The sequence below is a fragment of the Neopsephotus bourkii genome, unplaced genomic scaffold (assembly GCF_033783945.1).
Source record: "Neopsephotus bourkii isolate Nb327-2 ecotype Australia unplaced genomic scaffold, CSIRO-AGI_Nbou_v1 NB_234, whole genome shotgun sequence".
NCBI classification, from domain to species: Eukaryota; Metazoa; Chordata; class Aves; order Psittaciformes; family Psittacidae; genus Neopsephotus; species Neopsephotus bourkii.
In genome coordinates, this window is record NW_026900744.1 from 10,376,568 (window position 1) to 10,390,686 (window position 14,119).

Consider the following 14,119-nt stretch of genomic DNA (forward strand, 5'->3'; position numbering starts at 1 on the left):
ATACAAAATAAAAGAAAAACACATAAAACCAACTGAAATCTGGCATTTCATTCACGAGCACTGCTAATGCTAAAAAACAGAAAAATATTTGCAAATTTATATGGGCGAACATTTGCACAGATGTGTGCAATCTTTCAGTTTAATCCTACCCTCTTTTCCACCTGATTCTGACATTCATACACTATAAAGCAGGTAAAATCTTTTCTTGAATGACTCAATTTAGATTCCTTGACCACAGCAATAAGTTCAATAACTGTTAATCTAGTTAATAGTGAGGGGTTCTGCTGCATAAAGGACATTAGACATCCTTGGAAAACATCCTTTCTATACATGATCATATACATTAACGGCAATATGCTGCTTTTATGATGTCTAAGTGCTACCAAAATAGCTTAAGCTGTGAATATACAGTTTAATTTTATGTTATCCTTCTATTCTATCCCAGACTATGACAAGTTCTAACTGACAACTATTATGCCGTTACTTTTTTCCTTCCATTATGAAATATTATTTCCCATCAGAAACTAGTTGAGACCAGAAGAATTTATAAATGAATTCTGCAATAATATAGTATTTATAACCATGCTAACATTGCATAAGAAAGCACCACTAGATGGAGTGCATACACACACACTCCCATACATACAGATATGAACACACACTTATCTGAAAGTGAAAATGTAATGAAAAATTTTATTTCTATTTCTAGGATGAGAAACTCAGTATCCTAGTTATGAATACTGTCGTCCAGAATCACTCAAATCAACTGTTGCTACAGGAGAATTCCCTTCCACTCTGGTGTAGTTGCACAGATTGCTGGAGGCATAATCAACATTTTGAAAGCACGCAGAGCAAAGGACAGCACTGGATGGACAATGAATTAGATTAGTTTTAACATACTGTGCTCACTACAACAGAATACAAGTGTTAATGTAAGTTACTAGATACCTCCATATTTTTACTAGACTGCTCTAAGCAAACCTGCCTTGGCAGGGGGGTTGGACTAGATGATCTTCAGAGGTTCCTGCCAACCCTAACAATTCTGTGATTCTGTGAAAAGAGCCTCTATCTTCATTCATTTCTTTTCCCAGCTGATGTTAGTTTCTTTGCAGTAGATATTTAAAAACAATTTAGGTAACCTGTATTTTCTGCTTAGATGTCTTCATATTAGATACTGCTTTTTAATTGCCCTTTAGATTGGGCATCGTTTCATGTGGCTTTGGTATCAAATTATGAGGCTCGGGACAATGCTGGATGTAAGAAAGGGTAACATGGCAGACTAGATGAGCCAAAATGAATGTGACTAGTGATTACCAAAATATGACTACCAAACTTCTAGTATGTCTTGCAGCATGCCATTCCAAGTTCTCTAGTGTGTCTATGCAAGAGAAGTTAAACATGTCAAGATCTGTACTAACAATATCAAATGAAATATGAATTGTAACATTCTTCTTAGCTTACTTCAAAGTTTGAACTTTTTCCACAATGAAAAACTGAATTTTCCTAAACTTCGTGATGGTTTCTGATATATAGGAATGTTTTCAGTGCTGCACTTTTAAGGTCAGAAAGCATACAAAGCTCCAAGCTTTTGAAATCTTTTGAACTGAGTTTTGGAAGTTTCAAGGCCACAGGAGCTCATGAATCACAAATTAAGCTATTTTCCTTCTTTTAGTGGCCTAAACAATAAGTGTCCAGCCTGTTATTCTTTTCTTATTTATAGATACTTACATCTTCTATAATGAATTCTGATTCTTCATCTGTTTTGCCTGGGAACTTCATTCTCATGTCATTGATAATTAGAAGAGTTTCTTTTGTTAAAGCAACTTCTTGCTCTTTCGTTTTCTGTTGCAGCAAAGACTCACTCTAAAAACCAATATGAAGCAGAGGAAAAAAATCAGGCATGTCGTTAGATCACATTACAAAGGTGTTTCCTTGACAAAAATAAATTCTAAATAGGGTGACATGTATTAGTAAACTGTATAGACATTATTTAATACGTAACTAATATATACACATATGCCTCACCTACATTAATGCATCACCGTTACTTATAGTTGTCAAGGAATTAAAGAAAAACTGTTCAAATATTTGTTGGAAACAGAATAAAGAAATATTTCTTTATTTAACGAAATATAGATTCAATATTTATGATTTATTTTAAAATATGAATTTGAAATGTAGATAGCAGACTTGGAATTTATATTCAGCATAATAAAAAAATTATTAGTCATAAAAAGCTTCCTTTCAGTTCTGCATTGCAACAATTTAACAAAAACTGCCAATTATGTATCACTGTGCCAAGATTTCAGGAAGCATTAAAAAGTCAGGACACTTTGCTCCTACTGTGGTCAGTGGGGGTTCTGACAGTGCCTTTGATTGTCCATGATTCTGTTTAAAATAGCAGTGCTTTTGATAGCAACACCAGCTTGAACCCCTACAGTGTCTAAGACCATCTCTGGAGGGTTTGAGGGTTTTCTTTAAATCTTAGGCTCTAGTTCTGATCCTCTTTCTTTACTTTTGCATTTGCAAAATTAAGTGGGCTTAATTTTACATTTTTTTAAGCATGAAATTTTTAGGCATTTCTAAATCTTTGTATTTTGTAAGAACCTCCAATACTTACTGTGGGATATTTTTGCTTAAGTAGGTGATAAATATTTTCAAGCATAACAAAATATTTTATTATATGATGCAAAATAACGTGGTTGAAATAATAACATAGCAGGTATCTCCAAGTCCACCTTTGTCTATAACTCTTATAATAATGTGGCCGTAATTCCTAACGGTAAATGGCTCATTCTATAGTTTCCATACTTTTAGAACATTTGGATCTAAGCAGCCTCCAAAAAATGGCAATATACTGCTTTTTCTTGCCCAAAAGATATATAAACTAATACTTTATCACACACAAATTATTTCTTCTTAGTAAGTTACAATATATCAATTTTTAATTTATTCTAGCAGTAATATATAGTATATTATTCTTAGTTGTAAAAATTATTATGAGTTCCATTCAGAATACAGTGCTAAATTATGAGCGCTTCCTATCCATTCTGTAAGTAATTTTATTCACATTATTTTAAGAAGCATGACCTAAGCTCTATCACCCAACATACTGTTCTGGATATCAAGATAGTTTCCATGGTGGAGCTCTCCCAGTGAAAAAGAGACTATTGTTTCTTACTAATGTTAATTAAATGACTAGCCCATTTTTAATGTCAGATGGTAAGAGACTGGTTTTAATCTTTCAGTAATTTGTATTTGATATAAAGTTAATGTGAATAGAAAAATCTATATTAGCCCTGTCTCATTAAACTCTCAGAGTACATCTTGATGATAAAAGGGTAGTTTTTAAACTTGAGATAGCTAATGTGATAAAAAATACCTTTAATGCATCGTGGTGAAGACACACTCCTAATGTCTTTCCAATTCTATTAGCTGACTTTAAAGATGGAAAACCATGTTAAGGAGTATTTCACAAGATGTCAGCACGCAATTTTAAAAGGATCTTTTTTCATCATTTAGACAAAATCTCACAGGCAAAACAGACAATGAGTGTTCTACCAGACAGAAATGATGATTAGAGACAGTAAACACTAGGAAGCAAGTTAATTAGGATTTCTCACAGCCAAAGCTCACCACAATGGAGAAAGGCTGCAAATATGGGTTAAAAGTTCCAATTTGTTTTCCCCATTTCCAGGTGAATTATTTGGGTGATGAAATATGTAGGTCAGGCACCACAGCATGAATGGTAATACACTGGCACCAGCACACAGTACAGTACTGAACGACTGTGGACTGATCCCAGCAAACACTACCTAGGGATAAGTGGATATGTGGTCCATCATGCAAACACAAAAGAAGAAATGCGTGGGCTGTGAAGGAGACACCAAAGGGGATGACAGTCTGGTCACAAAAGAAAAAAAACATATGATTCCGAAGTACGTTGTGAAATTACAATGAGCCATACAAATTTTAAGCAGCTAAAAGTGTTTAATCTGATTTATTAATTCTATTAATTATTTAGTTTGACTACCTGGGTCTAAATGTTTATCTGTCTTAGGGACAGGCTTCAAAATGAAAGAAGTTTATCTTCACTTAAAAAAAAAAAAAAGATGGCTTCTAAGACAGTTATTGCAGCGGCAAATCCTAAAGATAACAAGGACTACCTATAAATTTGAAAATGTTAACTTTGGAAGTAGAGCTCTACTCCAGTGGTATACTGTATGCAAAATAGATACAGTTGGTTGAAAATTAATTAGACCTTCTTCTCCAATGGACACTCATACGAAGTTTTACTAATGTCTTATTCTGGTACAATGTATTTAGCCTTGTATTATACACTGGTTTTGAATTTTGATTACAACAATACTGATGTATTGTTATTATTGTAAAGGTTTTGAAGGTAGGTACATCCTTATTTCAGAACCAACAGTCCTCAAACAAACCAGATGAACTTTTTAAGGGAGGGAAAAACTTTCTATAGTCAAAAAACTGTTTCTCAAAAACTGTAACATCTCTATTGCAACACCAGAAACTGAAACATCACATCTAGCACTCACTGTAAGTCATCATAGAATCATAGAATGGTTAGGGTTGGAAAGGATCTTAAGATCATCAAGTTCCAACCCCCCGCCATAGGCATGGTCACCACACACTAAACCATGTCACCCAAGGCTCTGTCCAACCTGGCCTTGACCACTGCCAGGGATGGAGCATTCACAACCTCCCTGAGCAACCCGTTCCAGTGCCTCACCACCCTTACAGTAAAGAACTTTCTCCTTATATCCAATCTAAACTTCCCCTGTTTAAGTTTTAACCCATTACCCCTTGTCCTATCACTACAGTCCCTAATGAAGACTCCCTCCCCAGCATCCCTATATGCCCCCTTGAGATACTGGAAGGCTGCTATGAGGTCTCCACGCAGCCTTCTCTTCTCCAGGCTGAACAGCCCCAACTTTCCCAGCCTATCTTCATACGGGAGGTGCTCCAGTCCCCTGATCATTCTCGTGGCCTCCTCTGGACTTGTTCCAACAGATCCATGTCCTTTTTATGTTGAGGACACCAGCACTGCAGACAATACTCCAGGTGAGGTCTTACGAGAGCAGAGGGGCAGGATCACCTCCTTCGACCTGTTGGTCACGCTGCTTTTGATGCAGCCCAGGATATAGTTGGCTTTCTGGGCTGCGAGCGCACACTGCTGGCTCATATTATGTTTCTCATTGACAAACACCCCCAAGTCCTTCTCTGCAGGGCTGCTCTGAATCTCTTCTCAGTCCAACCTGTGGCTGTGCCAATATGTAGGTCTAGAGATCTTATATTCCTGCATTTCTGTCAAAATACCATTGGCTATAGTACCTCAGTTTTCTAACACTGTAAGATTCGTAAGGTATTTATTGCATTTTACAGCAATAGAACTCATTTTGAATGGAACTGCTGTTAACTCACCCCTGAGGAGTTCATAGTTCCCACGCTGGATGTCTGAGAGACCCTGGCCGAAGTAGGGCTACGACTTAAAGAATGAGACCTATTCACTGAAGATGCACGCTGCATTTGCAGAGATGTTTTGGCTGAAAAGGGACGTTGCTCAGCTGCCTGTGACTGCATAGTCAATATTGATATTGAACGAGGGCAACTTACAGAACGTCTTATTGGACCTGTGGATGACGTAGGGGATGAATTTGACAGAGATTTTGTATTTTTAATTGAAGGTTTCCAGTTCGTTCTACCTGCAGACAAATGAAATGAATGATGTAATTATTTCTTACTCTCTTAACACCCATTTGTCACTCTTTGTAACTATCAGCATGTATGACCAACGGACGTGCACATACATGGTACTTTACTGTATGTTAACTAACTGCATCTGTAACAGTCAGTGGTGTCAGATTCCCTAATAATATATACTTTACATATTCTATAAGATCATTTATTTCTTCCTCATAGTCAGCTTTAATCAGGTAGACTCCAGTCCTCCATAACATCCATCAGATGCTCTATAGGTCAAGAAGTATATGGCTACTGTGTGTGGCTCCCTGACTGTAAGAGTACAGAAGCAGTAGATAAAATTTGATTGATGACCCTGTATTTGCAGATCCAGCTCCTGCAGAGCTGTTGTCTTCTGCTAAATAAAGAATGCTGCTATGAAAAATAAAATTTTAAAAGCAGCATTATATGTAATAATATGATTGAGACAATACCATGCTAAAACAAAAAGATAACATGCTATATCTACCATGTTCAACAGAACATGCTCACACTAATGCCTTGCAGCAAGGAAGAAAACAATCACACAAAAAACCTGCAGGGATCTCACCTGGAATAAATTACTTTCTACATGTCTCCAGATAAATTTATTTATCCTTTCTATATTCCAGTGAATTCAAGCTTAATAAGACTATCTTTCACAGAAAAAAAAAAATAAAAAATTCATTCACACCGTTTCCAAGTGCAGCTCAGGTGTATCTTTCTTTCTTTCTCTTTAGCATTCCCGGCAAAAGAATATTCTTTTTTTCTGGTTTTTCTTTTTAATTTTTATTTATTTTCATTCATTTACAAAATATTTTAGAGATGACAAAACAAGGAAAGCAGTGTTAAACTGGTTACAACTGTTGATGCATTCTACAATACTGAAGCATTTCATATAAATCATTGTAAATGCCAGGCTTACTTGGAAAAGTGATCATTTAACTTACCTGATCGTTCCAAAGATTTGTATTTATTTTCTTCAAGATCATATGAAACCTTTTTCTCTTTTTTTTCATTGTGATCTTCCTTTTGATCTTCCTTTTCAGTTTCTTCTGCTGATTCTGAAATACTACTACTGCTATCGCAAGTACTATCACTATTGTAGTACTTAAGTTTCCTTAAGGGCTGTGCGCTTTCTGGCATTGAATACAGGGGCTAAAGAAAAAAAAATAGAAAGAAAAAACACCCAAGAAATTAATTTTTTTTTCAGAATCGCAAAAGAATGCCTTACTATCACACTAGATCCCTGATTCAGGCAGGTTCATTTGTACATATTTAAAATTAGATAGGAAGTTTGTCCTTAATTTTAGAAAAAGTGCTTAAATATTCACTACACAGTGAACATCTTATCTTTCTTACATGAACAGCAGCATAACATAGTAAAGGAAAAAGAAATGTTCTATTTCAAGTATCACAATACCAGACATATTGAATCATAAATCAAGCGATACAGAATACATTTACAATCAGTTTCAATCCCTCACTGATATTTGCAATAACTGAAGCTATAGCTTAGCAGTGATCAATGCGAAGTAAAGAAATACATCGGGGAACTCTGGCAGGCATTCGTCTGAAAGGGAAAGTGATTAATCCACATCCTGCAGAAAGGAGAAACTGTAAGAATATAGCAAGCTACAGTAGGTGGGTTTGGTGTCCCATACGCACATGGGATTCAGTGTCATTGGGTAATTAATCTTGTGCTATTACCAATACTGACACAAAAATCAAAACATATGACACAGAGAAACTGATGGAAGAACAGAAACTACAAATGAAAATATTTCTTTTTCCACCTACCATCAGGCAGACAAAAAAAAAAATGCCATATCCTCCATTATATTTACTATCCTAAGAAAACTTATGTGGTCACTTTTTTTCTGTACCCATTTTCTTTCCAGTAATTTTCTCTCAGTCACAATAACCTACAGTGTGGTCTCATCTTCATAGTCTTCTAATTGACTCCAATTAAAACTCAGATTAAGAAAAAATTGTTATTATAATTCCTGAACATATTTTGGGTCAGAGTGAAACAGAAGAACTCTCAGGGTGAATTTAAATTGCCCTATTATCTTAGCATAATGTAATGCACCAAGATTTATTGTGAAGGGCAACAGAAAAAAGCCCCAAGATATCCTGCAAGATACACTCTATAAGTGAACATATTCTACCTAAACTTCTGCTCCAGCCAACGAAGGAAAGAGATTTCTGCCATTAACTTAAAATCAAAACTGTTTATGCAAGCCCAAGCTGCTAGACCAGATAAGAAAGAGCTGAAGAAGAATATTCCATTGAGAAGAGCCCTGGCAATTGTTCAGGTACACAGGGAGTACATTGATATCTACTTGCCAAAAGGAGAAACTAAGGTGCCTCAACACCTACTGCTTTCTCAAAAATCCTAATCCTATCAGTCCTAATCCCAATACGCTGTGTATCACAGATATATTGATTAAGCATTCCTGATGATTTATAAAAGGTATAATAAACATTTTCAGTGAGAACTCACAGAGGCTTTAAAGTAGATCTCACTCTCACTTGTCATATACGTGTTCCTCACACATTTTACACTAAACAGTAAGAACATCCTGGCCAAGACTTCACATCAATTAACAAAGAAGAATAAAAAGAAATGTCAAGTAAATTACAAAAAGAAATAATAGCTAGATCTGGGTTTAAACTGACCTCTTAAAATAAGAGATACTTGATTGCACGGCAATTCTAATCACCTTGATTTCCCCTGATGCTAACCTGATTTTTCTTTGATTAAACTCATCTCATTTTATACCAGAATAATAAAAATAAGAGTAATTGCTCGTTTCCTCTAAAATATCTGTTATTTCCTTAGTTCTTTATCCTGCACAAAGAGGTGCAATAAAATAAACATGACTAAACCTTGCAGTGTGTAAGTGTAAGGTGCCCTCTAGAGGCTAGAAACAAAACAAACATTTTCAGAAGGCATTTGTCATTGTAAGTAGAATTTAGTAATATTTTAATAGCAATCCAAAACGCCTTCATTCTGTGAAATTCTTATCTTTTTTCCTACTCTGAGCTCTTAATTACATTCAAATAAAAATAAGGTTGACATTCCTAGCAAATATGGAATAGTTATTACATGCAAAGCTTATGCCTGTAGCCCTCATAAACAGATGTATGTACATATGTATAAATGCCTATGTGTGCATATATATGTTTCTATGTATGGAGGGGGGTGGGAAGGAAAATGCTTTTCTCTCCTAACTATTCCAGCTGTTCTGTATAGTTTTCTGAGTCCTGACTCATCTTTTTTCCAAGGAAGAGAGTGTGCCCAAGGCAGAGCATCTGCCAGTAGCTTCTGTCAGCAGGCCAGCCAGTGACTTTTAATGGAGGAGAGGACTCCGCGATCTGTGGAAAGAATCTTTCATATTGGGTAACACGACATCAAAATTACTGTTCCTCAGGTTTGTTTTGTCAATTAGATCTTGCATATGTTACTTCTTTGCTATGCTAATAGATCTTTATTTGTGGGATTTTATGACTACAAGAAAGTGAGTTTTACAGTTGGATTATTCCCTTACCTGATAGATTACTGGGCAAAAGTAAATTCTACTGCCTACCTCACTCACCAGATTTCTATACAGATATATGTTTAGATACTACATATCTCATAACAGATCCTTCACAAAAAGATGGCCAATTAAATGCGTATTATTAGTCATATGCACCTTACCCCTTACAGGAAAAAGGTGATGCTCTTTTGGTCAAAATACAAGGACCATCCGCAATGGTCATCTGTATTTCAAAGGAGTGCATAGGATATTACGCAACCAGGGAAGTCTCTCACATGGCTTCAGTGTAGGTATGGTTTAAATGATTGAGAAGTGTACCAGGACCCTGAAAAACATGCAGTAATAGAGATCCTGCATGAAGTGTGCATACTGCAAGGAAAATAAACAATCTCCTTGGATATGCTAGTTTCATTGCCTTCACTTTTGATTTGATTGGTCTTATGAGAAGAAAAATTAAAAAGGTAGAATTTTGGTCTTCAGCAGTTTTTTCTTTCTCCTATAATTGCAAACAATATTGTAATGGTAAAGCAGCTTGTGAACTACAGAAACCATTTGCCTCCTATAAATTAGGACCATGTCATATAGTCTCACTCAGAAATTAATTAGTTTTAAGATGAAGCTTGATCAAGAAAGGCTTATCAATTTGGGCTCAATACCCTCTTAAATGTTTATGGCCTTCAGCTTGGGAACGGCTTGTGTGCAACCAGTGTAGAGATAGTATAGATCAAGTCTGTGTGCACACAGTCAATCAGACAGATGACCTCTGAGGGCTGCTGGGAAAAGACAGGCTTCTGGGAAAAAAGGAAATACGTGACTGAGAATAAACTTGACTTAAGTGACCCTGTGTTAAAGAACTGGAAAAAAAAGTCTCAAGGAAAAAATCCCTGAAGAATGTAGATTGAGTTTGTTGCTGGGTGGACTTGACTTTTTTTTCCTCTCTTCTTTAAATGAATCTACCACTGTTAAAACACTAGCTCACAAAAATCCCCATATTGGTAATGAGGTTCCTGCAAATCTATCTTAATACCAGACTGGGTACGCAGATCCTCTTTCCAGCATGCATGCCTGTAATAAGACTTAGCTCTCTGGATTCTTGCACATACCTAAAGTACCCCTGCAAGCTCAGGACAATTGTCTGTGTTCATTTTGCACAGAAATTCCCAGATTTGTACACCATGTCATCAGAAACATAAAATGTTGCAAAAAAAATTACACACATCTATAAACAAATCCATCAGTGCTGAGGAACATAAATGTAGGCTCTTCTAACCAGATTTGACCTAAAACATTTGCAAACATATAAGAAACATACTTATTTTAGCCAAGCCCAAACTATTTATCTTTACTGGCTTAGAGAGATATGCAGTGTACTTAAGGCAAAGATTTGGACAAAGTATGCACACAACCAGAAAGCATTAAGCTAAAAATAATACACATTCACTTTAAAAGCAGATTTTGGATACAAAACTGGCTCCAAGATATACCATGAAAGAATTTTAGCAAGTAAGCCAGCTACAAATACATAATAATTACAATCAATCCTTAGAGGTTCCATAATGCATGTTAGCCCATGATCTCAAAATTCCTGGTTTGGCACTGTTTAGAGATGAAAGCACTCTTTCAGAATAGGCTATGGATATAGAAATAATTTCACACACTGAAATCAAGCAATCTCTTGTACAATAATTGTTGCCATGCACCATAATTCCTCAAAATTATTTAGACAGGAAAAGCAGGATCTCATGTCCAGTTAAAATTTTAGTTGGACAAATGGTAGTTATGCTTCTCATCATACTTTAAAAAAAAAAAAAAAAAAAGGCTAATGGCAGTCTGAGGAAGAAAACTTCCACTAGGATCAGATAATTACATTCCTCACTTCAAATTGTCAGACTACCTCTCTACAGAGTGAAATGAAAAACTTGGTATCTAAAAATCAAATACCTTAGGTCCTCGCTGCCTGGTGCATTTTTCCATTAGCTTTTCATCATCTATTTCACACTGCTCCAGAAGATCCAAAATGTCCTCCTCCTAGAAACAGGAATTTCAACACAATTAATTCAAAGCAGGACATATCCTATCCTTCCAAAATTCAAGGACCAGGTAGTAGGAATTTGAAATTACTTTGATTACTAATTCCTGAAAGAAGACTATGCATCCCTCCACAGGACAATATAAAAGTATTTCTTCTGATGCATGCATCTGTGCTTACAATCAACACGAAAGTTAAAATCAAGTCTCTACATTTATTAATGATAAAAGTCTGAAGAAATGGTTGAACAAAGATTCCTGTAAACCTGCTGGTGATGCCAACTACAAAGATGGGAAACTATTTCTCAGATTTCAAAATAAATCACACTATTTTGTTATTTTAAAAATAGTTGTTTTCCTATGCTATCACGTAGAGGTTTTGGGTGTCTTAAACTAGCGGAGCTGGTTTTAATGTTGTCTTTCGATCCAGTCCATACAGCTGGATAAATAGCCTGGGGACATTACTGGAGGAAGAAGGAGGCAATTACAAGCTCAAAAGCAGTTTCTGCCAACCTCTGGTATGGCCAGGGGTAAGGTTGAGGAAATGGTAAAGTAGCTTAAAGCCATCTAGCCTGTCTCCAACCTGAGTCCACTGCAGTTCATTCAGATTCAAGGATCTGGCTCCACAAGCTGCACAATGAATAATTAATAAAATCATGGAAACATTATCAAATACTCTTTATTATCCATCACACATGATTATCATGAAACTAATCCACAAGGTCACAAAATCACAAGATAAATAACTCCTAGAGCAAATACTTTTTGTGCTGTAGTACCTTCATTCTTTTTAAAGGGTTATTCATTTCCCGTTGAAGAGAAGCTGCTCTCCCAGCAAGAAATGTCTGGAAAGCAGTAGCTAATAAACTCTCGTACTTTTCAAGTAATGTCTTGTCATCAGGAGGGTAAATTCGCCTAAAATAGGGGAGAAAAACTGAGTTTAAGATAGAAGCTGAGCTATCTATCACATTAGGAAAAAAAATTAATGCAGTTAATTCACAGTCTCTTCTATAATGCATGCACATCCCATCTGTGATAGTTATATAATATCACGTCATGAAACATATACTCTGAACATTGCTCTCTAAATCTAATTTTAACTCAGTGAACACAGTCATGTTTAACCAGCAATTAGCCAGTCAAAAAAAAAGGCCATGGAGGTCATTCCAGAGATGATATACCAAAACTCAGTTTTGCAGAGCTCTGAAATTTTAGTGGGTGTGAATGATGCATGCAGGTGTGAATGATTCATGAAATATTAACAAAATATTGCATGTAAAATTCAAAGCCACAAAATAATGTGGATTGGCTGTAAAAGGACACAAAACAGTGAAAATCTGAACAATTACTCTGAGTTAATGGGCATGATGTAAAATAAAGATTGAGTATGCGCTGCACTTGAATCATAAATCCTTCAAAATAATGAACAGGAAGAAAGAGGTACTAAAGAAAAACAATTTTTCTGGTACACAGATGTACAGGGTGACTCTGATTTTCCATTAGATCAGCTATGCTATTACTCTCTAAATTCACAGGTAAGGAGATTATGACAATATGAGAAGCAAGACTTGGTGATTTATTCATGCTCATCAACCAACAATGGGCTTTGAAGAAAACCACTCCAATCCATTTCATGAATGCCTGAAACACAATCAAAAATTACAAAGGTGGAAGGCTGATTTCTAACATATTGTAAAAGGAGTAATCCATAAGTTAATTCTGCCTGCACTGTGCAAAGCATAGGTACCCTTTATGTATTGAGTGACATTATGTGACTTTTATGATTTTGTAGCCTCTTGTAAGCTTTTTACAATATTCTGGGAAGAATAAAATTCCAGGAAAACATCCATCAGCCTCAGCAGGCTTTCATTTAATCTATGGATGTCAGTTCAGCAATTGGCTTAGTCAAGTATCAGCCTGCAAGCACAGGTAGCCCACTGATTCCAGCAGCAGTCCTGAGGCAATAAAATCCAAACCTGTTCTGCCCTTTTACATGTGCATATTCCTTTTTAAGATAACCCTTCCCTTTTTCCTAATTGATTTACAGCAACCAAAATGCTAAATAAAGAGAACATTTGGCTCATTTTCAGTCAAGAACTTAGTAAGAAAGCTAAAATGTGATTAGTTAAAAGGTAGACTTTAAAGTTATTGAAAAAGCAAAATGTATTAAAACATCATGTTCCTCTCCCTTGTAGTATAAGCAGCATGAAAACAACTGCTTCATTTTGGGGCTCTTTTTTGATATACTAGTTTAGCTCCACGTACATCAAGAAAGGGTGTAATTAAAACTGGGAATCCTACAAAGAAAGACGCTTCGTAAGCAAAACCTTAATTCACTGAAAATGAAAATTTCACAGAAAAAATTAATCTGTTTAAATGAGAGTTTTATTGGGAGTTATAGAACATTTGTTCCAAAAAGCAGAGATGAAGAATAGCAGTAAAGGCTTTCTAACTACTTCAGAATAAAAGATGTGAAGTCAGGCATCCCATGTCCTGAGAGTGGGAAAATACTCCCACCATCTCTTCCTAGCTGTACTCTGCTCCCTTTCACCAAATATTCATAGGCCTTGCTTTCACTTCTCATTGAAGCAAATATAAAGAATAGCAACAACATCTAACACAAAATTCTTGTTTCCCGGCCAATGCCTATTATAACCAACAACTTATAATAGCTTCCTTCTGAACACATTTTACCAAGGAATTTGAAGATACTTATGTCTAAGCTTACTAAGATACAAAATCAAAGTGGAAAAATATGAATATAGTATCTCTCAAATGCCATTCTATCAAAAATGGTGGAAGCA

The 14,119-nt window shown here is 35.8% G+C and overlaps 1 protein-coding gene across 5 annotated transcripts in view; it reads right to left on the minus strand.

Moving 5' to 3' along the window:
- TTLL7 (tubulin tyrosine ligase like 7) overlaps positions 1-14,119 on the minus strand; it is a 71,483-nt gene that overhangs the window by 17,321 nt on the left and 40,043 nt on the right. For all 5 annotated transcript variants that reach the window (XR_009724187.1, XM_061345199.1, XM_061345197.1 and 2 more), the window contains exons 13-17: positions 12,095-12,230; positions 11,229-11,315; positions 6,693-6,900; positions 5,446-5,726; positions 1,729-1,863 (exon numbers count right to left, since the gene is read on the minus strand). Coding sequence is in view for 4 of the 5 variants with exons in the window: in XM_061345199.1 (XP_061201183.1) it covers positions 1,729-1,863; positions 5,446-5,726; positions 6,693-6,900; positions 11,229-11,315; positions 12,095-12,230 (847 nt within the window). In the remaining variant the exon portion in view is untranslated. The remainder of the gene's footprint in view (positions 1-1,728; positions 1,864-5,445; positions 5,727-6,692; positions 6,901-11,228; positions 11,316-12,094; positions 12,231-14,119) is intronic.